Source organism: Ranitomeya imitator, chromosome 3 (assembly GCF_032444005.1).
Source record: "Ranitomeya imitator isolate aRanImi1 chromosome 3, aRanImi1.pri, whole genome shotgun sequence".
In the NCBI taxonomy this organism is placed as follows: Eukaryota; Metazoa; Chordata; class Amphibia; order Anura; family Dendrobatidae; genus Ranitomeya; species Ranitomeya imitator.
In genome coordinates, this window is record NC_091284.1 from 173,563,525 (window position 1) to 173,590,328 (window position 26,804).

Sequence of the window (26,804 nt, forward strand, 5' to 3'; positions counted from 1 at the left end):
GCCCCCCCTGCTTGCTCAGGTTCACAGCACTTGCAAAGTTGAAATACTTACCTCTCCCTGCTCCACTGCCGTGACGTGGTCCAGATTTCCTGGGCCCACTAATTACTTGAACCAGCCCTACCCCCCACAACTTTAGCCAAATGACCCCCAATTTCAAATGCCTTCCAATTATTATAAGGTAAATTACGCTTGACAAGCTTCATTAAGAAGAATGGATGGTTTTGACATTAAAATGGCCACTCTAGGTGTTTTCCTGGCCCCCACTCACTGCCGACTATGCTGCCCCATTGACTTGCATTGGGTTTCGTGTTTCGGTCGATCCCGACTTTACGTCATAATCGGCCGATTTCACTCGACCCGACTTTGGACATAGTCGGGTTTCGCAAAACCCGGCTCGACTCTAAAAAGGTCAAGGTCGCTCAACTCTAGTAGTCACCATTCCCGGTGACTACCTCGTGAAGCTCATCAAGCTAATGCCCGAGTGTGCAAAGCAGTCATCAAAGCAAAAGTTGGTTACTTTGAAGAACCTAGAATATAAGACAATTTCAGTTGTTTCACACTTTGTTGTTAAGTATATAATTCCACATGTGTTAATTCATAGTTTTGATGCCTTCAGTGTGAATGTACAATTTTCATAGTCATGAAAATACAGAAAAATCTTTAAATGAGAAGGTGTGTCCAAACTTTTGGTCTGTACTGTATATAAAACTGTTTTATTACATATGTCAATTAGTAGGTTTCGGTACAGTCCTTGTTTAATGCTGCCAGTTGCTGACATCCCATTTCAGTTACAATACAGAATGAATCAATTGTGGAACCAGTGGTACCAGGATCCATTTTCCCCCACAAGTCCAGGCTGAATGTCTCTAATCCTACTGCATGGCGTAAATGTGCAACCATGGTCTGCAGCATCTCTACACTTGACTCTCCGTGAGCACTACTGCAAATTTATTGGCCGGTAATTGAAAAAGGAGCTGCCAGCAGTGGATCTTGATGAGTTGAGTGCCAAAGTGCAGAACATGCCTCAGACAGCCATTAATAACCTCCTTGGTAGTATGCCAAGGTGTGTAAGTGCATGTATTTCTGCATGTTGTCCTATACGCACACACTCAGTACTTAATAAACAACATTGAAACAACAGCATCAGTTGCCAGTTTGGGGGGATACCAGCATAGAAGCCTTGATACGTGTGGAGGGAAAACCAGCAGAAATGAATATCTTCTTTTTCTTTTTAAAGAAAAAATGCTGCTGGTCTGCAAGGCAATTGGCAGCAAAATATGCCAGTGCGGACCTACCTGCGGAAACTAGTGAATAGACATACCCATTGACACACTGTAGATTGTCAAAAACTGTGAATTAGCACAAAATGGAAAACATATTCAACATTGTTTTATTAACTCTATTGAATCTTTTAAACGGCAATATATAATTGATGCCTCTTCACGTTTCTTATTTTTTTTGCAATGAATAACATCTCCCTTCCAGGACGTTCCTGCTTAAATTAACAAGCTTATCTGACAGTACCTATCCCTCCTGGATGCAGAATAACAGCAATTTCCCAGCTACAAGCAGCAGCCCCTCCTTCCCATAATAGAGCGATAGCCCATATATCTGCAAATAAATAAATAATGCTGTAATTAACACTGTTACAACTTGTTCATCCTTGGAGATTAACTCTATTAGCTGCTTCAATTGTGCATGACATATAACTGACATTACTGAAAGGCTTCCTGTCTAAGAGGACACAATCCAAAGTGACACTTCTTGCCACTCCTCATTATGCTGCTCATGGTCACAGGACTGCAGAAGTGCTATTTCCCTGAGGTCTTTATATGTCTAATTGCTCTAGCAAGGATTAGTTGTTTGTGCTCTAAAGAGACAGTGATACATTCTGTAACACAGCCACCGCGCGGTGATCCTGGGATCAATGCGAAGATAATTCTTTTGATTAGCTGGGCAGTTATAGGCGGATGATATCATGACTAGGGTTAAGCGAAACGGGTCGTTCATTTTCAAAAGTCACCGACTTTTGGCAAAGTCGGGTTTCATGAAACCCGATCCGACCCCTGTGCGGGGTCGGCCATGCGGTACGCGACTTTCGCGCCAAAGTCGCGTTTCAATGACGCGATAAGCGCCATTTCTCAGCCAATGAAGGTAAACGCAGAGTGTGGGCAGTGTGGTGACATAGGTCCTGGTCCCCACCATCTTAGAGAAGGGCATTGCAGTGATTGGCTTGCTGTCTGCGGCGTCACAGGGGCTATAAAGGGGAGTTCCCGCCGACCGCCATGTTACTGCTGCTGATCTGAGCTTAGGGAGAGGTTGCTGCCGCTTCGTCAGAAGCAGGGATAGCGTTAGGCAAGGTCCATTAACCACCAAACCGCTTGTGCTGTAGCGATTTCCACTGCCCAACACCACCTTCGGTGTGCAGGGACAGTGGAAGCTACATTTTTTTTTTTTTCCCCCTCAGCGCTGTAGCTCATTGGGCTGCCCTAGAAGGCTCCCTGATAGCTGCATTGCTGTGTGTACGCCGCTGTGCAAACCAACTGCTTTTTTCAAAGCACAAATCCTCTTGTCCCTTCCTTTCTGCACAGCTATCTTTTTGGTTTGTACACACTTTTTATTTAATTTGTGCATCAGTCCACTCCTTATTGCTGCCTGCCATACCTGGCTGAGATTACTGCAGGGAGATAGTAACTGAAGGACACTCCCTGTTTTTTTTTTTTTTTTTGTGGGAGATTAAGATTGACATTTCTGCTAGAGTGCCATCCCTGTCTGTGTCATCTCTCACTCAGTGGGCCATAGAAAGCCTATTTATTTTTTTGCTTGATTTGGGTTATAAAATCTACCTGAAAAAATCACTACATCAATCAGTGGGAGAAAAATATTGGCCTCAGGGCTTGTGTGCCACTCTTGACTCCTGTGTGCATCATCACTCACTCAGTGGGCCATAGAAAGCCTATTTATTTTTTTGCTTGATTTTGGTTCTAAAATCTACCTGAAAAAATCACTACATCAATCAGTGGGAGAAAAATATTGGCCTCAGGGCTTGTGTGCCACTCCTGACTCCTGTGTGCATCATCACTCACTCAGTGGGCCATAGAAAGCCCATTTTTTTTTTTTTTTTGCTTTATTTGGGTTCTAAATTCTACCTGAAAAAATCAATAAATCAATCAGTGGGAGATTAATATTGGCCTTTGGGCTTGTGTGCCAGTCCTAAGCGTGCCATCTCTCTCTCTCAGATAGTGGGCCATAGAAAGCCTATTTATTTATTTTTTTTTTATTGGGTTTATAAATTTTCCCTGGGAAAAAAAAAAAAAAAGTGGGAGATTAATATTGGCCTTTGGGCTTGTGTGCCAGTCCTAAGCGTGCCATCTCTCTCTGTCTCTCAGATAGTGGGCCATAGAAAGCCTATTTATTATTTTTTTTATTGGGTTTATAAATTTTCCCTGGAACAAAAAAAAAAAAGTGGGAGATAAATATTGGCCTCTGGGCTTGTGTGCCACTCCTGACTCCTGTGTGCGTCATCTCTCACTCAGTGGGCCATAGAAAGCCTTTTTTTGTTTTATTGGTTTTCTAAATTCTCCCTGAAAAAATCATTTTATTTTATTTGGTTTCTAAATTCTTCCTGAAAAAAATCATTTTATTCTATTTTTTTTTTCCTAAAGTCTCCCTGAAAAAACAAAAAAACAAAAACAAATCAGTGGGAGATTAATATTGCCCTTTCTGCTTGTGTGCCAGTCTTGACTCCTGGGTGTGCCATCTCTCTCTCTCTCTCCAATTGTGGGCCATAGAAAGCCTATTATTTTTTTAGCTTGATTTGGGTTCCAAAATCTACCTGAAAAAATCACTACATCACTCAGTGGGAGATAAATATTGGCCTCTGGGCTTGTGTGCCACTCCTGACTCCTGTGTGCGTCATCTCTCACTCAGTGGGCCATAGAAAGCCTTTTTTTGTTTTATTTGTTTTCTAAATTCTCCCTGAAAAAATCATTTTATTCTATTATTTTTTTTTCCTAAAGTCTCCCTTAAAAAAAAAAAAAATCAAATCAGTGGGAGATTAATATTTACATTTGTGCTTCAGTGACAGTCCTGCGTGTGTGGCATCTCTCTCATTTGTTGCCACCAACAACAGAGTGTGTAACATTGTGCCTGATTTTCGTTGTGGTCTCACTCACCTGTAAAGGGGTAGCTAAATCATACTGAAGTTATAGCTCACCGTGTAATTTGTGTGACAGCAACAAATACCGTTAGTTTGTTTACGTTTTTAAAACAATGAGGAAGTATGGTGGAAGAGGTCGTGGCCGGGGGCGTTCATTGTCAGCTGGTAATGAGGGTAGTGGTAGTGGTGGAGCATCAGCTAGTCGTGGGAAAAAAAATATTGCACCTAAGTCTGGAGCTGTGGAGCCAGGTTCGTCGTCTGGCTACACAAGGCCTCGAACGCTCCCTTTTCTGGGAGTAGGAAAACCGCTTTTAAAGCTGGAGCAGCAAGAGCAAGTTTTGGCTTATCTTGCTGACTCAGCCTCTAGCTCTTTTGCCTCCTCTCGTGAAACTGGTAAATGTCAAAGCAGCGCGTCATTAGTGGATGTTCACGGTCAGGGACAAGTCGCTTCCTTGTCCTCTTCAGCAAAAACAACAACAGAGAAGAATGCAGCAGGCGACACAACGGGTTACTTCATGGAGCTCTTTACACATACCGTCCCTGGCTTAGAAAGTGAAGCAGTTAACAGTCCATGCCCATTACAAGTTGAATCTGACATGGAGTGCACTGATGCACAGCCACAGCCAGACTACTATGCTGGTCCTTTGACTCAGACCACAACATTGCCCTCGCAGGGTGCTGATCAAGAATCAGACCCTGATGAAACTATGTTGCCCCATCACGAACGCTATACCACCGACCGACACGGTGACACAGACAAAGTTGCACACGAGCTACAAGAAGAGGTAATAGATGACCCAGTTCTTGACCCCGATTGGCAGCCATTGGGGGAACAGGGTGCAGGCGGCAGCAGTTCTGAAGCGGAGGAGGAGGGGCCGCAGCAGGCATCAACATCGCAACAGGTTCCATCTGCCGGGCCCGTATCTTGCCCAAAACGCGTGGCAAAGCCAAAACCTGATGGAGGACAGCGTGGCCATCCGGTTAAAGCTCAGTCTGCAATGCCTGAAAAGGTATCCGATGCTAGAAAGAGTGCAGTCTGGCAGTTTTTTAAACAACATCCAATTGATCAGCGCAAAGTCATCTGTCAAAAATGTTCAACTACCTTAAGCAGAGGACAGAATCTGAAAAGTCTCAATACAAGTTGCATGCATAGACATTTAACCACCATGCATTTGCAAGCCTGGACTAACTACCAAACGTCCCTTAAGGTTGTAGCACCCTCGGCCAATGAAGCTAGTCAGCAACGCAACATCCCTTCCGGCAGTGTAGGGCCACCATTTTCCGCACCACCTGCAGTATCTGTGCAGGTTTCTTTGCCAGGCCAAAGCAGTCAGGGTCAGTGAATCACCAGTTTCGTAGTAGGAAACACTGCATCTAGGGCACCGGTGGCAACAATACCATCTCCCACCGTCTCTCAGTCTGCCATGTCCACCGGCACCCCCGCTAGTTCCACGATCTCCAGCTCTCCAGTCCAGCTCACCCTACATGAGACTATGGTTAGAAAAAGGAAGTACTTAGCCTCGCATCCGCGTACACAGGGTTTGAACGCACACATAGCTAGACTAATCTCGTTAGAGATGATGCCCTACCGGTTAGTTGAAAGCGAAGCTTTCAAAGCCCTGATGGACTACGCTGTACCACGCTACTAGCTACCCAGTCGACACTTTTTTTCCAGAAAAGCCATCCCAGCCCTCCACCAGCATGTTAAAGAGCGCATCGTCCATGCACTCAGGCAATCTGTGAGCACAAAGGTGCACCTGACAACAGATGCATGGACCAGTAGGCATGGCCAGGGACGTTACGTGTCCATCACGGCACACTGGGTAAATGTGGTGGATGCAGGGTCCACAGGGGACAGCAAGTTTGGGACAGTTCTGCCTAGCCCACGGTCTAGAAAACAATTGGCTGTAGCCGTTCGCACCCCCTCCTCCTCCTCTTCGTCCTCCTGCAGAAGCGAGAGCTCGTCCACAGACCGCAGTTGCACAACCACTCCATCCGCAGCTGCCACTGTTGCACACCAGGTCTCCCATTATGGGGCAGCTACTGGCAAACGTCAGCAGGCTGTATTGGCTATGAAGTGTTTGGGCGACAACAGACACACCGCGGAAGTTCTGTCCGAGTTCTTGCAGAAAGAAACGCAGTCGTGGCTGGGCACTGAAGATCTTGAGGCAGGCAAGGTAGTGAGTGATAACGGAAGGAATTTCATGGCTGCCATCTCCATTTCCCAACTGAAACACATTCCTTGCCTGGCTCACACCTTAAACCTGGTGGTGCAGTGCTTCCTGAAAAGTTATCCGGGGTTATCCGACCTGCTCCTCAAAGTGCGTGGACTTTGCTCACATATCCGCCGTTCGCCCGTACACTCCAGCCGTATGCAGACCTATCAGCGTTCTTTGAACCTTCCCCAGCATCGCCTAATCATAGACGTTGCAACAAGGTGGAACTCAACACTGCACATGCTTCAGAGACTGTGTGAACAGAGGCGGGCTGTTATGTTTTTGTGGGAGGATACACATACACGGGCAGGCAGTAGGATGGCAGACATGGAGTTGTCAGGTGTGCAGTGGTCGAAGATTCAAGACATGTGTCAAGTCCTTCAGTGTTTTGAGGAATGCACACGGCTGGTTAGTGCAGATGCCATAATAAGCATGAGCATCCCCCTAATGCGTCTGCTGATGCAAAGTTTGACGCACATAAAGGATCAGGCGTCTGCAGCTGAGGAAGAGGAAAGCCTTGATGACAGTCAGCCATTGTCTGGCCAGGGCAGTGTACAGGACGAGGTAGCGGGCGAAGAGGAGGAGGAGGACGAGGAGGATGATGGGGATGATTATATTTTTAATGAGGAAGCTTTTCCGGGGCCACTGGAAATTGGTGGCGCGGCAAGGCCGGGTTCTGGTTTTTTGAGGGACACAAATGACGTGGATTTGCCTGAAACTGCCCCTCAACCAAGCACAACCGCAGATTTGAGAACTGGAACTTTGGCCCACATGGCGGATTATGCCTTACGTATCCTCAAAAGGGACACACGCATAACTAAAATGATGAATGATGACGATTACTGGTTGGCCTGCCTCCTTGATCCTCGCTATAAAGGCAAATTGCAAAATATAATGCCACATGAGAACTTGGAACTAATATTAGCAACCAAACAATCAACTCTTGTTGACCGTTTGCTTCTGGCATTCCCTGCACACAGCGCCCGTGATCGTTCTCACACGAGCTGCAGGGGCCAGCAGACCAGAGGAGTTAGAGGGGCAGAAATCAGAAGTGGCGTTGGTCAGAGGGGTTTTCTGACCAGGTTGTGGAGTGATTTTGCTATGACCGCAGACAGGACAGGTACTGCAGCATCAATTCAAAGTGACAGGAGACAACATTTGTCCAGTATGGTTACAAACTATTTTTCATCCCTTATCGATGTTCTCCCTCAACCGTCATTCCCATTTGATTACTGGGCATCAAAATTAGACACCTGGCCAGAATTGGCAGAATATGCATTGCAGGAGCTTGCTTGCCCGGCAGCTAGTGTCCTATCAGAAAGAGTATTCAGTGCTGCAGGTTCAATACTAACAGAAAAAAGGACTCGTCTGGCTACCCAAAATGTAGATGATCTAACCTTCATTAAAATGAACCACAACTGGATTTCGAAATCTTTTGCCCCACCTTGCCCGGCTGACACCTAGCTTTCCTATGAAAAGGTCTTGCCTGTGGACTATTCTGAATGCCTTTTCCAATCTCGTAATTTTCTGCACCTGATTGTCCAGCATACGACATGTTTACACCTCACTAAATGGCCAAACTCCCCACACGGGGCCGTGGTATCGACACTTGGCGACAGCACCCGTGAGAGTGCAGTTTGTCTGAAGAGGTGGGTGAGCCCGCTTTTGGTCGACGGCACTGCCACTGGGTCCCTCCTAGTACAATAAAGTGTCTCTGGCGGTGGTGGTGCGCACCCAACGTCAGACACACCGTTGTAATATGAGGGGCCCTGGGCCTGTACCGCCGGCCACAAGACAGTTTCCCCCCACCCCAGCTCAAACAGTGCTCTACCACTTGCAAAATTATCTCACAGCTCCACCAATGTTTAGTCTATGCGCTGACATCCTTCAATGCCTGCCACTGACAATACCATTGTATTGACATTTTTGTTATGTTAGGCCTTCGATGCCTGTCTGTGGTCACTCCTTCCACTAGGCCTCCACTGACCACACCACTGCTGCCCGTGTACCCCTGTAACCAATTTAAAATTGCCTACAGCCATGTGTTATTATTTTAGGCCTTCGATGCCTGTCTGCGGTGACTCCTTCCACTAGGCCTCCACTGACCACACCACTGCTGCCCGTGTACCCCTGTAACCAATTTAAAATTGCCTACAGCCATGTGTTATTATTTTAGGCCTTCGATGCCTGTCTGCGGTGACTCCTTCCACTAGGCCTCCACTGACCACACCACTGCTGCCCGTGTACCCCTGGAACCAATTTAAAATTGCCTACAGCCATGTGTTATTATTTTAGGCCTTCGATGCCTGTCTGAGGTCACTCCTTCCACTAGGCCTCCATTGACCACACCACTGCTGCCCGTGTACCCCTGGAACCAATTTAAAATTGCCTACAGCCATGTGTTATTATTTTAGGCCTTCGATGCCTGTCTGCGGTCACTCCTTCCACTAGGCCTCCACTGACCACACCACTGCTGCCCGTGTACCCCTGTAACCAATTTAAAATTGCCTACAGCCATGTGTTATTATTTTAGGCCTTCGATGCCTGTCTGCGGTCACTCCTTCCACTAGGCCTCCACTGACCACACCACTGCTGCCCGTGTACCCCTGGAACCAACATCAGAAAATATAAAAATAAGTATTGTTTATAAAAAAGAAAATACTGGAGAGATATCAAATGCAGACATTTTAACATTAAAAACAAACACATACAACAAAAATCTGGTACAGTACTAAAAATGGCCACCAGCTACAATAACTTTCTCCTGCAAGTAGTTAACTGAATGGTTTTTTCAATTTTAAACACAGATATGGCATCCACCGAGTGTTGTCCTGTCGCGTCTTCTTTATATTATTGCCAAGAAGATGCAAAACAATGAAAATAATAAAATCATTATTTACCAAAAAAATAGAGTAAGTCAAAACCACATTGCAAATAAACATTCATTACAAATAAAGAAGCAGGGCGCGTCCGAGGGTGAGTATATACCTAATAAGAATATAATCACCCTCGGACGCGCCCTGCTTCTTTCCGACAGCCTTCCTTCCTAAGAATCAGCCCTTCCGTGGTGTAGAGAGAGGGTTTGTTACACTCCAAGGTGTTCCCCAGGTTGCCTTTCCTGAGCTTCGATCTTCCGGCTCTCGTTTAGTAGTTGTTGGAAACTACGCTGCATTAGGCCTACAAATTGGGTATGGGGTGTAGAGAGATGGTGTGTTCCACTGTAGAGAGATGGTGTGTTCCACTCCAAGGTGTTCCCCAGGTTTCCTCTCCATTGCTTCGATCTTCCGGCTCTCGTTTAGTAGTTGTTGGAAACTACGCTGCATTAGGCCTACAAATTGGGTATGGGGTGTAGAGAGATGGTGTGTTACACTCCAAGGTGTTCCCCAGGTTTCCTCTCCATTGCTTCGATCTTCCGGCTCTCGTTTAGTAGTTGTTGGAAACTACGCTGCATTAGGCCTATAAATTGGGTATGGGGTGTAGAGAGATGGTGTGTTACACTCCAAGGTGTTCCCCAGGTTTCCTCTCCATTGCTTCGATCTTCCGGCTCTCGTTTAGTAGTTGTTGGAAACTACGCTGCATTGGGCCTACAAATTGGGTATGGGGTGTAGAGAGATGGTGTGTTCCACTCCAAGGTGTTCTCCAGGTTGCCTTTCCTGAGCTTCGATCTTCCGGCTCTCGTTTAGTAGTTGTTGGAAACTATGCTGCATTAGGCCTACAAATTGGGTATGGGGTGTAGAGAGATGGTGTGTTACACTCCAAGGTGTTCCCCAGGTTTCCTCTCCATTGCTTCGATCTTCCGGCTCTCGTTTAGTAGTTGTTGGAAACTACGCTGCATTAGGCCTACAAATTGGGTATGGGGTGTAGAGAGATGGTGTGTTCCACTGTAGAGAGATGGTGTGTTCCACTCCAAGGTGTTCCCCAGGTTTCCTCGCCAATGCTTCGATCATCATGCTCTCGTTTAGTAGTTGTTGGAAACTACGCTGCATTAGGCCTACAAATTGGGTATGGGGTGTAGAGAGATGGTGTGTTCCACTCCAAGGTGTTCTCCAGGTTGCCTTTCCTGAACTTCTATCTTCAGGCTCTCATTAAATTGTGGTTAAACGGAACAACTGCATTTGGCATACTAGTTGGTTTGGGGCCTACTATTGGTGTCTGCCGCTCCTTGCTGTTCTCCTGGTTTCCTGTCCTGAAATTCCGTTTTCAGGCGCTCGTTAAGTAGTTGTTAATGTTAGACTGCATTTGGCCTACTAGTTGGGTTGGGGACTACTATCGGTGTCTGCCACTCCTTGCTGTTCTCCTCCACTGAACAAAGCTGTGCCGCCTGTTTACTACTGTTGCCAATTTTGAACTGCATTTCGACTACTTACTGATTTGGGCCTACTCTCTGTGTCAGCCTCTCATTCCAGTTGTCCTCCACTGCAATGCCCCCTGATTAGTCCTGTGTTACCAATTTTGAACTGCATTTAGCCCACTTTATTCTTTGGGCCTATATCTGTGTTTCCTCCTCATCCTGCCCATTGCCCAGCCAGTGATAGATGAGTCTGCTGGTACATTGACCCATAACGCAACATTTCCCGTGCACGCTACACTGCAAGATTGTGACCCTGCTGAAAGTCAGGTCCCCCTTCCCGCATAACATACCACCTTACACGGGGACAAACAGGAAGGTGCAGATGAAAGTGCAGGTTCCTTCATCAGGTGGGGGGAGGAATACTAGTTGGCGACGTCACTGGCACAGGGCCTCTCATGGTACGCAAAAGTGTTGCTGCCGGTGGGAGGCGCCCCCGCCGTGCAAACACACCGCTGTACTTTGAGGGGCCCTGTGCCAGTGCCAATGCCAACGAGTGGGCCCCCCCTGCTTGCTCAGGTTCACAGCACTTGCAAAGTTGAAATACTTACCTCTCCCTGCTCCACTGCAGTGACGTGGTCCAGATTTCCTGGGCCCACTAATTACTTGAACCAGCCCTACCCACCACAACTTTAGCCAAATGACCCCCAATTTCAAATGCCTTCCAATTATTATAAGGTAAATTACGCTTGACAAGCTTCATTAAGAAGAATGGATGGTTTTGACATTAAAATGGGCACTCTAGGTGTTTTCCTGGCCCCCACTCACTGCCGACTATGCTGCCCCATTGACTTGCATTGGGTTTCGTGTTTCGGTCGATCCCGACTTTACGTCATAATCGGCCGATTTCACTCGACCCGACTTTTGAGATAGTCGGGTTTCGCGAAACCCGGCTCGACTCTAAAAAGGTCAAGGTCGCTCAACTCTAATCATGACATCTGACAGATGAGAAAAGTCAACTGTCCCGAAAGTTTTGTTCACACAATGATGAAAAATAACATCATTTAAATAAACTTAATAAATGTAAAAGTGGAGATTGTGCCTGTATCAAACACCTACTGTATTAAGCCACATTTTGGGGGGGCCAGGAAGCACATTACAATTTGTTCACCTTTCAAATTCCTTGCTGGAAACTGAAATAAATGTATCATCTGTATATTTTTACTCAGTAAAGTTAGAGGCATCACCAGTCTGCCAAAATGTCAAAATTTGTCAATGGCAAAAAAGGCATTTACTTCAATTGCAATTCAAGTCTGGGTAGAGCAGTAACATTTCTTGCAGATGTTGGCTACGGTCCTATTTAACCCCTTTCTGATGTAGCAAATAATGGTACAGCTTGAATTGGGTTGCCATGTATGAAGCAGGCTTAGGATCGGATTCTACACCATACCAGTCAGAAGCCTGATGTACCATACTGCTGGCATCTGCCAACAATGTCAGCAACCAAAGCTAGCTCCAGTCTCTGCTTTTTAACCCATTCATTACAGTCAACAGAAAATAAACATCAGCGCTTCCTGGGCTTTAAGCAGCGCTGATATTTCTCAACAGTCAGCGGTCTTACAGCTCGAGACTCCCAGAATCCTGTAAGCGCTGGGACTCCATTGCAGCATGATAGCTCTGTCTAGCAACATGGCTCAGGTCCCAAAGCAGTTAACTTTCTGTTATCTTCTAGATGCAGCGATCAATAGCAATCGTGAAATTTCAAACTTTGTTAGAGGAAGTGGGATTCTTCTCTCTCCCCTCCGAAGTGATCACAGGGGAGCCGAGGGTTGCCACGGGTCTGCCAACTCTGGTGGCCTGTTAGACTCAGCCAGCAGCAGGGTCTAACAGGTGTTCTGTTGTTGTAAAACCGACATACTATGTATTGCAATGCATGAGACCAGTGATCAGAAAAATAAAATTTGAAGTCCCATACAGGGACTAAGTAAACTAGTAATAAAAAAGTTAAACAATATATATATTTTAACCCCTTAATGACCGCCAATACGTCTTTTAACTGACCTGAGATATAAGAAAATAGCCTCCCCATACAGATGACAATCCAGCATCTGTCGGCTGTACACTATAGCTGACAACTTGCTTTACCAGCCATGATCAGTATTTGCACCATCTAAATCTGTTTAACCCCTTAGATGCTGCTGTCAATAGTGACTACATCATTATAAATGGTTAACAGAGTGTGGGGGCTTCTTCTTTATCCCAATTGGTGCCCTCAGATCATGATTTTGTTGTCCTGATGTTTGCGATGGCAATTCATGACCAAATAGCGGCCTTAGAGTCTGACGGCTGTAGTAATCTGTTTAGAAGTTAGCAACATTTAGGTGGTAAAAATACACATTTTCATTTCTGTCATGCCACTTTGCATTAATTCCTGTAAAGCACCTGAAGGGTTAATAAACTACCTGACAGCAGTTTTCAATATGTCAGGGGTGCTGTTTTTAAAATGGTATCACGTTTGTGGGTTTCCCAATATATGGGACCCCTAAAGTCACTTCAAACATGGATAAGTCCCTAAAAAAATAAATGTGGTAAATTTCTTTGAAAAAATGAAAAATTGCTGCTACATTTTTAAACCTCCTAAAATGCTAACAAAATAAAATAACATTTTACAAATGGTGCTGATGTAAAGCAGACATGTGGGAAATGTTATTTATTAATGGTTTGCTGTTGTATGACTATCTGGATCAAAGGGATAATCATTCAAATTTAGAAAATTGCTAATTTTTTAACATTTTTCTCAAATTTTTTATATTTTTTATAAATAAACACAAAAAATGTTGAACTAAATTTACCATTATCATAAAGTATAATGTGTCACGAAAAAACAATCTCAAAATCACTGGGAATTGTTGAAGCGTTGCAGAGTTATTACCACATAAAGTGACACTGGTCAGATTTCAAAAATTTGGCTCGGTCACTAAGGGGTTAAACCAATAAATATGTATATTTATGTAAAAACAACAACAAAAAAAGTACACATATAAGGTATCACCACGTCCAGAATAGCCCGATCTATAAAACTGTCGCAATAGTTAAATATCAGTGAACGCTGTTAAAAAAGGAAAGAAAAAAAAGTAGCTAAAAACTATGCTATGTCATCATACGGTCAGAAAAAAAGTGGAATAAAACGTGATAAAAAGACAAATGCAAATGAAAATGGTATAGCTGAAAACGTCATCTTGTCCTGCAAAAAACAAGCCACCATAGAGGTCAGACAGGGGAGAAACAAAGTTATACCTCTCAGAATATAGTGACACAAAAACAAATTATTTTTTCTACAAAATAGGTTTTGCAACCTTTTCACAATAAAAACTAACAAAAAATATATAAATGTGATATCACTTTAATCGTACTGACCTGAAAAATAAAGCTACCTAATAAATTTTACCACACAGTGAACAACATAAAAATAAAAAAATCCTGAATTGCTGTTTTTTGTTCATTCTGCCTCCCGCAAATTAGAAAAGAAAGAGATAAAAAAAATGATCTGCCCGAAAATTATGCCAATAATAATGTCAACTCATTCCACAAAAACAAGCCATTACATAACTCTCGGCAGAAATATAGAAAAATTATGACGATGCAAAAAGTTTTTTTGCATAAAAATATTTTTTAGGGTGTGATAGTAGTCAAACATTAAAAAAATATAAATATCCTCGTAATCGCACCAATCTAAAGAATAAAGTTGTCTAATCAATTATACTGGACATTGATCGGTGTAAAAAAATAAATAAAAACAATTCTTGACCTGTCGATTTGTTCATTATGACTCCTAAAGATCGCAGTAAGGCTCGGCGCACATTTATCATGCGCTGTGTGCTTACACTAGAGTTTCCGTATAAACCTTTGAAATACGTGATTCAGACGGAAACCTTGGTGGAAGATTTCTTACAATCAGGCAGATGGAGTCACTTTGGACTTAGTCTGGCCTAACGATACAGTGTGCATAAAAGCTCGGTAGGCCACAGTTTTGTGCACTTCTGAAAAGACTGACACTGCTGAACAGAGGCCAGACAAAAGCCAGAGCAACTGCTGCCTTAATACAGTGAATGGATCACTCAGGGATTTCATTTGAATCATGTCATTCAGAGATTTAGATGGAAACCCCAATGTAAGTGTTCAGCGTAGAGTGCAGGAAAAAAGGTTCCCATCATCTGTCAAAAGATAAATCAGGGATTCCACATTACTGATAGTGCAAAGGCTCTGAAAAAGCACAATGCCCCCCCTTCTGAACCCCAGTGTGCCTATGCCACATTTAGCATCCACATTTTGGTATTTCTGTAGCAATGAGGAAAAAAATGAGCTGGGCTTCGTGTAAGGGCACTACAACGTACTAGGCACTACAATAGCAGATTTGCATTTTCACTAAGCAATATCCATTGCTGCTTGTTTCTGGAAAACACCCATGGACTCAAAATTGTCACTACACCTGTAGATAAATTCCCAGTGGGGTGCAAGATTGGAGTGGAGGGAAAGATCTTCTGGCACTTAGGGGCTCTATATATTGAGTTTGCAAACCATACTTCAAAAATTTGTTCTTCAAGAGTCAAATAGCGCTCCTTCCCTCCAGAGTCTCGCCATATGGCTATTCAGTACTGTACTGGATGGAAGATGTGTATTACTGAGGTTGCTAGCTTCAATGACTGGAACCTAGGGAAAGTGCTCCAGCACACCAAGTGCTGGGAGGGATTAATTGGCCATTTAAAGGACTAGGTTTTTAAGTGAACAGCGGGTGGGAGGTTGTTCACTATATCTACTCCTCAGGGTGGGGTTTAGAAGGTAAATAGTCAGCCTTCTGAGTTATTCCGTGTTCAGTGTGCCTGGAGGCCAGAGCTCCAGAGCTCTATTTATGGTGTAGGTTAATTACTGAACCCTGTTGTTTTTTACTGAGCGAGCAGGTCCCCCGCAGTCATATGGATGGTGCTATATGTTATTTTTTGTTTTCCAGTTATGCAAGAAAAGTCATGTTTATTTTGTTGAACCCTGCACTGGTTTATGCTGCAAATTTTAAATAAACCAACAGAGTGAGACAAACTACCAAAAGCCACATATGGGGTATTGCCATGTTCAGCTGAAATTGTCTGACAAATTTTCACACAATTTTTGCCAATTTCCCCTTGAGAAAATGAAAAATTTGTGCAAAATGTTTTGTTGCAAAAATGTAATCAATTTTTCTTCACTCTCCAGTGGTATAACATTTTGTGACACACCTGTGGTATCAATATGATCACTGCATCCGGAGATGAATTAATTGAGGGGTGTAGTTTGTAAAATTGTTTCTGCTGTTCTGGGACCTCAGGGGCTCTGCTAATGTGGCATGACACCCGCTAACTCTAACAACAAAATCTGAACTCCAATATAGTACTCCTCCCCTTTTGAGCTTTGCACTGTGCCTTAAAAAGTAGTTTTTGACCACTTATGGGGTATTGGTGTACTCAGGAGAAATTGCATAACAAATTGTACTATTTGTTTTACCTCTTTTGAAAATCACAAACTTGGGGCGATGCACCCAAACAGTAGTTTTCCACCACATATTGGGATATCGATGTACTCTGGAGATATTGTACAACAAATTATATGATCCATTTTCTCCTGTTACCCTTGTGAAAATATTTTTTTTGTCTTGCAATATTTTAGTAGGACAAATTGGATTTTGGGGATTTTCATGGCTAAACGTTATAAAATTCAGGGACGCACGTGTGGATAAAGGTGCTCACCACACATCTACATAAATTCCTTGACGACTGTAGCTTCAAAAATGGGGTCACTTGTTGGGTGTTACCACTGTATATGCATATGAGGGGCTCTGCAAATGTGACACAGTGTTTGTTATCTATTTCAGACAATTTTGCATCACAAAAGTCACATGCGGCTCCTTCCCTTCCAAAACATGCCGTGCGCCTAAACAGTAGTTTTCCACCACATATGGGGTATCGGCATACTCAGGAGAAATTGCACAACAAACTGAATCGTCCACTTTCTCCTACTAAATAAGTGAAAAGGATTTAGTCAGCTCATCCAAATGTAAAGAGTGATACGAAGCATGAACAAGTCAGCGGTGCAGCAGGAAAACCAATCAATAATGGAGAGAAAGTCCACCTCCAGGTATGCCATAAAAGTCCATTTTACAATTGTAGATCATTTAAAAATTATCACAATCAGCAGAATAAGTCACAAGCCCTCAAGGGGGTAGTACACACTGGCAGACACGTTTCAGACCCTGTGGTCAGGGGCGGATTATAAGAGGGTCAATCTGGGCGGTAGCCCAGGGCCCAGTGGTGTGGGGGGGCCCTGGGCTACCGCACACAGATTGCCCGCTGGCCGCCGCCATCATCAGGACACTCGCAGCAAGTCTCATCATCATATGACAGTGACTCAGCACAGTGCACACAGTGAGTCACTGTCTCACTGACACAGTGCAGTGGCACTCCCGGCCGTGACCCACCCACCCAGCCGCCCGCCTGCTGCCCCTGTCAGAAGACTGGTTTGTTTGTATGTGTTGCCGCCGCCGGCGCGAGTGCCGGGCCCGTGCGGCCGGCCGCCGTGCCCCTGCCGTGCCGTCACTCTCGATCACTGAGGACACTGCCCATGCCGTGCCGGGAGCCCCCCCGGACCCGGTGGGCAGAGAGAGGGGGCCCGCATCGGGCCCCGTCTCATCTGCTCACCGGGCCCCTAGCGGCGCTGCCTGCGTCGGTTAGTTTCCTATTGCCGTGCGGGCGCGCCCGCACGGCAATAGTTAACGTCGGCCGCAGGCGCAGCGCACACGTCGCCGGCGTCTGACGTCATTGTCAGTCGCCGGCGAGTGCGCGCTGCTGGAGGGGAGGGAGCTCACCGCCTGGATCGTTGGTAAGGTGAGGACTGGAGAATTTTTTTTTTTTAATAATCTGAGTGGAGATATAATAAATATAACGGTGGAGAAGTCGGGAGTGGGGGTGATGGGGGTGTGTGATTGGGGGGGGGGGGTGGCAGGTGCAGAATGCTGGGAGCAGGAGGACACAGTCTGGGACTGGGGCAGTCTGATATCTGGACACACTGGGTCTGGGGGGGCAATGATGCTGGAGGAGGAGGGGACACAGTCGGGACTGGGGGGGCCTCAAATGATTGCTATTTCTGGACACTGGGGCCTGGTGGGGGGCAATGCAGGAGACACTGGGGGGGGGGGGAATGCTGGAGGACACAGTCTGGGGACTGGCTGAGCTGTGGGCAGATGATTGCTGGACATACTGGTCACGGTGCAATGATGCTGGAGGAGGAGGACACAGTCGGGACTGGGGCCTGGGGCCTCAAATGATTGCATTGCTATTGCTGGACACACTGGGGGGGGCAATGCAGGAGACACTGGGGGGGAAATGCTGAAGGACACAGTCTGGGGACTGGCTGGGCAGATGATTGCTGGACATACTGGTGCAATGATGCTGGAGGAGGAGGACACAGTCGGGACTGGGGGCCTCAAATGATTGCATTGCTATTGCTGGACACTGGGGGGGGGCAATGCAGGAGACACTGGGGGGGAAATGCTGGAGGACACAGTCTGGGGACTGGCTGGGCAGATGATTGCTGGACATACTGGGGCAATGCTGGAGGAGGACACAGTCTGGGGCAGATGATTGCTGGAGACACTGACTGGGGCAATGCTGGAGCCTGAGGACACAGTCTGGCTGGGGCAGATGATTGCTGGACATACTGGGGCATATTGCTGGACAGGACACACTGGGGGCAATGCTGGACATACTGGGGCAGATTGCTGGATACACTGTGTGGAGGTAATATGCTGGACACACTGGGGGTAATATGCTGGCCACACTGGGGCAGATTGTTGAACATACTGTCATGGGACAGGATGGAGACAGATGGGGCAGGATGGGTAAATCATATGGGGCAGGATGGATACTCATGAGTGCAGGATGCGAGAATATATTGCAGGAGCCAGGAATGAGATAAACGGGGCCAGGGTGGGAAATATTATTTCCGTAGGGGCTAATTAAGGGATATTATTACTGCAGTGATGTATTTATTTTATTTTTTGCGTATACTTTTTTTAAATGGGGGGGCGGTCCTGTTACTGTGCAGAGTGACACTATATTGCCTTTTTTTCTTCATGTGGTGTAATGTTGAAATTGTGAAAATTTAAGTAATGTGTTCTGCAAGCGGAGCTCGAGATAACTGTGTTATTTCCTGCAGAAACAACAAACAAGCCCTGGCTGGAATAAATGATGGCAGTCTGTGCTTCATGACAGATGAAGGAGTTCACCGATAGAGACGTCACTGGTGAGTCAGTGTTATCTATACACTGACACTATACACTGTAAACCAGGGGTGTCAAACTGCATTCGTCGAGGGCCTCAGCTCAGACCGTGCGTGTTTTCAAGATTTCCTTTGCGTTACACAAGGCGCTGGGATCATTCTGTGCAGGTGATTAAATTATCACCTGTGCAATACAAGGAAATCCTGAAAACATGACCTGTTTGCGGCCCTCGAGGAATGCAGTTTGACACCCCTGCTGTAAACCATATACAGAGCTCCTGTGTATAATGTCGCCAGTGATCGCTGTATTACCTCTACACAGACACTGCATACCAATTACAGATCTCCTGTGAATACTGGCAGTTATGGTGACAGTATTTTGTTTTTTTATTTATTTATTACTGTCAGGATTGTAGTATTCAGTCACTATGTGGTGGTAATATGTGGTCTGGAAATGGTGTTGTGGTATTTGTCCCTTGTGTGTGCTATTTGGTCACCAAGTGGTGGTAATATGTGCTCTTGACATGGTGTAGCGGTATTTGTTCCTTGTATGTGATATTATTCGGTCACTGGTGGTAATATGTGGTCTGGCATTTGTTCCTTGTGTGTGATATAATTTGATCACTGTGGTTGTAATATGGTGTCTGGTCATGGTGCGGTGCTATTTGTTCCTTGTATGTGATATTATTCGATCACTGGGGTTGTAATTTGTGGTCTGGTCATGGTGCGGTGCTATTTGTTCCTTGTATGTGATATTGGTCAAAATATACCTAAATTGTATTGCAGATTTTAACAAATATTAAATAGGTTACAGTAGAGTAGGACCCGGCCATTTTTCTGGAATAATCTGGCTCGGGTATGTCACATGACCCCCGTCACATGACCCCCGGGCCCCGTCACATGACCCCCGTCACATGACCCCCGTCACATGATCCGGGGGCCCCACAGTGTCTGAACAGCCCGGGGCCCTGGCTACCCTTAATCCACCCCTGCCTGTGGTCTTTAGTCATTGAAATGGCGTGTGACTTATGCTGATTGTGATAATTTTTAAATGATCTTCAATAAAATTAGCTTTTTATGTGATACCTGGAGCTGGACTTTCTCTGTATTACTTTCTCCTTTTACCCTTGTGAAAATGTAAAATGTGTGGCTAAAGTAACATTTTTCTGGGAAAAAGTAACATTTTCATTTTTTTCCTTCCATATTGCATTATTGTCTGTGAAGCACGTGAAGTGTTAATACACTTTTTGAATGTGGTTTTGAGCACTTTGAGGGGTGAAGTTTTTAAATGTTGTCACTTTTGGGTATTTTCTGTCATACAGCCCCTCAAAGTCACTAGAAATGTGATGTGGTCTCTAAAAATGAGTTTTAATTTTGTTGGAAAATTGAGAAATTGCTGATAAACCTTTAACCATTCTAACTTCCTAACAAAAAAAATGTTTCAATGATGATGCTGATTTAAAGTAGACATGTGGTAAATGTTTTTTTATTAACAATTTTGTGTGATATAATGATCTGGTTTAAGAGTGTAAAAATTAACAGTTTAAAAATTGCAAATTTTTTAACATTTTTGCCAAAATTCAGATACTTTTCCAAATAAATGCAAAAAATATCAACCTAAACTTATCACCAACATGAAGTAAAACATGTCACAAAAAAACAATCTCAGAATCACTGAGAGAGTGAAGCGTTCCAGAGATATTACCGAATAAAGTGACAATGGTCGTAGCTGATAAAACTGGCCTTGTCATGAAGGTGAAAATAAGCTCTGGCGCGAAAGGGTTAAACCCAAGGATAAAAAATCAACGGTCCTAACCACTGAGCTATCAATAATCTCCCCTGTGTAAGAACAATATATCGGCTCTTTGTAGTCCAATAGCTCATCAATTTCATCTGTTTTTGGAGATAGAAATGGTCCACCTTACCTCTCGTGCCCTTGTTTGGATGCACAGGTTAGGCTTCTTTTACACTTACCGTGTTTTTTTGCGGCCCGTTATTGCGGGCCTTTTTTGCGGGCTGTATTTCCGCAATTTTCATGGTCTGCCAAAATAACGGACTGCAAAAAAACTTGCGGATCTCCGTTTTTCAGGTTTCCAATACTATGGAAAAAGTACTGTAAAAAAAATGGCTTTCTGCAAAACCGAAAGTCACGGTGCACCGCAAAAACAAGCTTCCGTTGTTTTTGCCGCCCCATTGATTTTCAATGGGGGCTATGTCTGTAAGCCGTGAAAAAGATTGAGCAGGCTGGAAATTTTTTCACAGCCGTAAATACAGCTCTCACGGCCATACGACGTACGGTGCTCCGTTGAATTATTGCGGTCAGGTTTTGCGGCCCCATAGAAATCTATTGGGGCCGCAAAAACGGGACGCAAAACCATGGTAAGTGTAAAAGAAGCCTTAAACTAACAGTATGTCCACCTCTGCACTTATCCACTATGTTGCCAATAATGAGTAAGAAGTGTTTTCACAAGACGTAAAGACTAGCAATAACAAATATGCCTCATGAGTCAAATTCCCACAATGGCCACATTTTCTACTATAAAGAAACATAACCTCACAACGAAACAGATACACCCATACATAGGTGTTTCAGCTACACAAGCTATTGAGAAGGACAATAATTACTAATTTGGTAATATTTGCATGCTCACTTTACACAATTCTACTTTAGTAGAGGACAGCACTGGATAACAAGCTTTATCGGTATCAGTGGGTGTGACTTCAATGTGATAATGGGCTGCAAGTCCAAACTGCTATAATATGTGATAAGTGATGCCATTAGTATTGCAGCAAATATAATAACTGTTGAGTTGACACAGACCTAAAACTCTACCACAGCAGCAATGATATGCAGTGAAATCCTGATGACAGATTCCATTAATGATCAGGAAAAGTTTCCGTCATGCCATTCATACCTGCACAATTCTCTCTTCCCCTAACCAGCACTGTATGATCAGGGCAGGAAGGGAAGATGAACACAATGTGCACATAACATTCAGCTTTCTAACAGGACACATCAATGAAGGGTGAAAGGTAAGTGGGCTAAAATGCTTAAAAATGGTTTTCTTTACAGAGAGAAAAAAGCATCATAATTTACCATTAATATCTTCACTACTAACAAAAATAATACATCATATTTCAAGTTACTCATTAAAATATTATAGCACAGCACATCTTTGGATTGTGCCTGCATTTCGGAGACCTAGGCCCCAATTCATCAAGACCATCATAAACAATGTCGGTCTTGATGAGGGAGTGTGTTGGAGTCAGACGCGTGGTGGCGTGGCATGAGGAGAAAGATTTCTGACATAAGGAACAGCTCATCTATTTCATGCCACGCACCCGTCCTGCCCCAGCTCTGTTCATTTGGCAGAGCTCAGTGAAACTGGAGTGAAAACTCTAAAAGTTAGAGACATTTTGCTTCACTAAAATTTTGCAACTTTTCAAAGCGATTTATTACAGAAATGTGGCGTAATCTCCTTCATGAAAAGGGGTCCTCGTCTCCTTATATGCATTTATGGTTATAGAAAGTTTATTTTGCACACAAAATAAAGTAAAGAAAAAACTCTTGTATCTGTGACTTTAAAAGAAAACGTCAACTGATATTCGCTCGTTATGTTATTTTGTAATTCACTTGTACCTTTTGAAACACATTTCTATGCATTTGCACATGCTGGTCATGTTTATAATGGAAAAACATAAATCTAATCAGAAACGAGAGATTTATGTAATCAAGATATAAAACCTAAGTTGTGTTAAGTAATATGCTGAAAAGAGCTATGCCTGATTTGGGGAGCAATCATAGGATTATGACCAAACAAAATAATTGCACAAAGTATACTGTGCATATATACACACAATAAAGTCCTTAAGAGTACCCGTGCAAGAATTAAAAGCCTCGCTTTCACCCGTCTGTCCAGATGACATAAAGCCATCCAAAAGAAGGTCAACAGGAGCCTGGATATGTGACAACTGGCTCTAGTATACCTTGTCATGCCTCATGTGGTTGCTCCTGCCCTGACAAGGGAACTACCCAAGTGTGATACTACAGCTGAGGTGGCCCCAAAAAGATCCCTTTCTGGGCATATGTTTTTAATATGCCACATTTGTGGTCTTGGTTCTTCTAGAAGAAACTATGTGAAACGCGCGTCGGGGTGAAGGTACACAACACTTGGGACTCCTTGTGCTTTGATGGTTTCATCATTGGGTAACTGTACCATTACATTTATACAAAAACTCACAATTGCTCAGGTTGTTTTGAGACTCTGGGTTCTGGCAGGGGTTACATAGGTGGAGTATAGTTATTCTACAGACAGACACAGGGTCTGTAATGATTTTACCTATGCTATTGATACTATGCCATGCACTTATTTGATCACTTTACATCATATGCCAGGCATACTTTGTGTCCCCTCCTGTGAGTCTTTCATTGTTATGTATACTTTTTAATCTATGTATTTTAAGATTTGATCAATACATTTATTGGATTTTATATCTATTCATGGTTTTCTTCTTTGTCCGGGTAAGATGATTATTCCTTGGGAAATAGGTTGTTCTCTACTTTACTGAAGTGCCATGTATTTATGATTGACATGTATATGGACATTTTTGGTAATTTATTCGCATAGTAATGTTAAGATAAAAGATAGGTTACTCACAGTTGATATTGGTCTGTTCTCATCTCTTTTACTACATTCAGATATAGGTTCAGTGTAATGGAGCTAACCCAGGCTAGAGCACACCAATCTGTAAAGTAAGGAAGTCAAATTTATATAAGTCATTTTTTATTTCACTTTTGTATAGTTTCCAATTTTAGGTATGGTATATACCCTTGACTTGAATTTAATAGATGCCCACTGTCCACAATCAGCACAATCTAGGCTCTCCAATATTTTCAAAGAGTCATGTCAGCCAGGTTTGGACTGGGCCACAGGGAAACACATGAGTAGTGAACATCCAAAGAAAAAGAAAAGGTGATGTATTAAAAATCCTTTATTCTTCCATATATCGGAGTAAGGACATGCTTTTCGGGCTGCAGGTAAAACGAGAGGGTGCGGGGAGTGAACCGGACGACGGCCGTTTCGCGCGCAATGCGCTTCAACGGGTCCAGGTCATTATAACAGTAACCTACTGCAGAGCTTGAGATTAGTGAACTGACATTTACAAAACTTAGAGCTTAAACTAAATCCAACACATCAAACATCTTGCAGCTGTTATCATATGTAGTAAATTACAAAATTCATACTCCTTTTTAGTTAAAGGGAACCTGTCACCCTGTTTTTTGAGATTGAGATATAAATACTGTTAAATAGGGCCTGCGCTGTGCATTACTATAGTGTATGTAGTGTACCCTGATTCCCCACCTACGCTGCGCAATACATTACCAAAGTCGCCGTTTTCGCCTGTCAATCAGGCTGGTCAGGTCGGGTGGGCGTGTTCACAGCGCTGTTTCTTCCTCAGCTTTACGTTGGTGGCGTAGTGGTGTCCGCACGTTGAGGTGACTAATCCACTGTGGGCACGTGAACAAGGAGCGCGCGATCTGCGCTATCACCCCCTGTCATCGGTGGGGGCGGCCATCTTCCTGGGGCCGCGCGTGCGCAGATGGAGTGCTCTGCTGCACGGGGCTTCAGGAAAATGGCCGCGGGATGCCGCGCGTGCGCACAAGAGATCGCGGCGGCCATTTTCCCAAAGCCGAGATGCAAACTCGGCTTTGGGAAAATGGCCGCCGCGATCTCATCTGCGCACGCGCGGCATCCCACGGCCATTTTCCTGAAGCCCCGTGCAGCAGAGCACTCCATCTGCGCACGCGCGGCCCCAGGAAGATGGCCGCCCCCACCGATGACAGGGGGTGATAGCGCAGATCGCGCGCTCCTTGTTCACGTGCCCATAGTGGATTAGTCACCTCAACGTGCGGACACCACTACGCCACCAACGTAAAGCTGAGGAAGAAACAGCGCTGTGAACTCGCCCACCCGACCTGACCAGCCTGATTGAGAGGCGAAAACGGCGACTTTGGTAATGTATTGCACAGCGTAGGTGGGGAATCAGGGTACACTACATACACTATAGTAACGCACAGCGCAGGCCCTATTTAACAGTATTTATATCTCAATCTCAAAAAACGGGGTGACAGGTTCCCTTTAAAAATCCCATGTTAAGTCCTTTGTTGGTAAGGATTTTCATTTCCCCAATGAATCTCTCAGTGGGATCAGCCTTTATTTTGTTATATGTACATGTATCACTTAAAAGACTTAAAGCCTCTTTAAGATATTGGTCCTGATCCAAGATTACAATCCCACCCCCCTTATTATTGCCCCTACAGTGCAAAAAAATCTTTAAAAAAAATCTTCCTCATCTTTTCAGAATAATTTCTTGTGTTTTTTTCCCGGACGCAAATGCAGTATGTGCCAACAGACACATACGAAAAAAAACAAATAGCAATTAGTAAAGGAGATAGAGAATTTTTGATTCGGGAGTTTATTACGTGTACCACCCCAGGTGTTATATACACAATCAAATGCCCCTATGAGTAATTATATGTAGGGTGTACTAAACGCCTGTGTGAGGCAGTGACCGGTGTCATATGCGAGGGTCGCTATGTATCCCCCAGGATGTGCTTAGAAGCATATTAGATCCGCTGGAGTGCCCTGTGCTCACAGCAGGTTGCCTGTGAGACACAGGGAAGAATAAAAGTGAGTGTGAACTGGGTCAAGTTATTTGTCCCAGAAATTATTCAGGAAAACCCGGTATGGGCTTTTATTTTGAAACGGACTGCAGGATGGTAGTGGGGCCGGTCCGTTTCCTCCAGCCCAGATCTTATAGTGGCCCATGGCCATAGAATCTGGAGGATAGAAAAAAAAAACCTGCAAGAGAGTTTGGGTGTGTCAGTCTGGTCTGGGAGTCAGACCTAGCAGGAGGCTCATGAGGAGCTCTTTCCGTGTGGAGCAACACGGGCCAGGCAGAGACTAAAAAGCCTGACACCCCAGCGTACACAGTGGTGTAATACGTCCACGGCAACGGATTGTGGACTGTCTTTACTTTTCCCGGCTGCATACTGAAGGACTTGTTTCTTATGTGTTTGGTTTGTGAGTATGCTACAAAATAAACAAGACTTTATTTGAACTTTATATGGGTCACTGCCTATTCACTGCACAGCAAGGACATCGCTGCCTTACATTTGGTTGGAGAATGCGGAGCAGTGTGAATTAAGGCATACCCCAACGCCATTTGCATGTCTGTTATTAAGCCTGCTACATTGCAACTCAGGCCTACAGACAAAATGGAGGAGATCCTGAGGCAGCTGATCCTCACCCAGCAACAACAGCAACAAACTAATAACCTGTTGCTGCAGCAAATTACAGCCCTGCGTGAGGCACCTCCAGCACCGACCCCGGAACGTCGCGATGCCCGAGACAAGGTCCGCTCCGCTTTGAGGAAATTGAGTCCGGAAGATGACGTGGAAGCTTTCCTCACCGTCTATGAGCGCACAGCAGAATGGGAGAATCTGCCAGCAGCACAGTGGGCTGAAGTTGTGGCTCCGTTCCTGAGGGGTGATGCACTAAAGGTCTACTTTGACCTCAGTCGGGAGGATGCCCAGGACTATTCCAAGCTAAAAGGTGAGATCCTTGCCCGACTGGGGGTTAATACTTATGTGAAAGCTCAACTGGTGTTTTCTTGGACTTTTGTGGAAGCCCAGCCTGCCCGGTCTCAGATTTTTGACTTATTGCAGCTTGTGAAACGGTGGTTCCAACCTGAGACTTTAACCACAAGTCAGATAGTGGAGAGGGTGGCGGTCGACCGACTGGTGAGGGCTCTGCCAGCAGCCATACAGCGTTGG

The 26,804-nt window shown here is 44.6% G+C and overlaps 1 protein-coding gene across 3 annotated transcripts in view; it reads right to left on the reverse strand.

Moving 5' to 3' along the window:
* The window catches only part of LOC138673050 (uncharacterized), a 996,796-nt gene that overhangs the window by 595,643 nt on the left and 374,349 nt on the right, over nt 1–26,804 (reverse strand). For all 3 annotated transcript variants that reach the window (XM_069761611.1, XM_069761612.1, XM_069761610.1), the window contains one exon: nt 23,626–23,713. In XM_069761611.1, the coding sequence (XP_069617712.1) occupies nt 23,626–23,713 (88 nt within the window). The remainder of the gene's footprint in view (nt 1–23,625; nt 23,714–26,804) is intronic.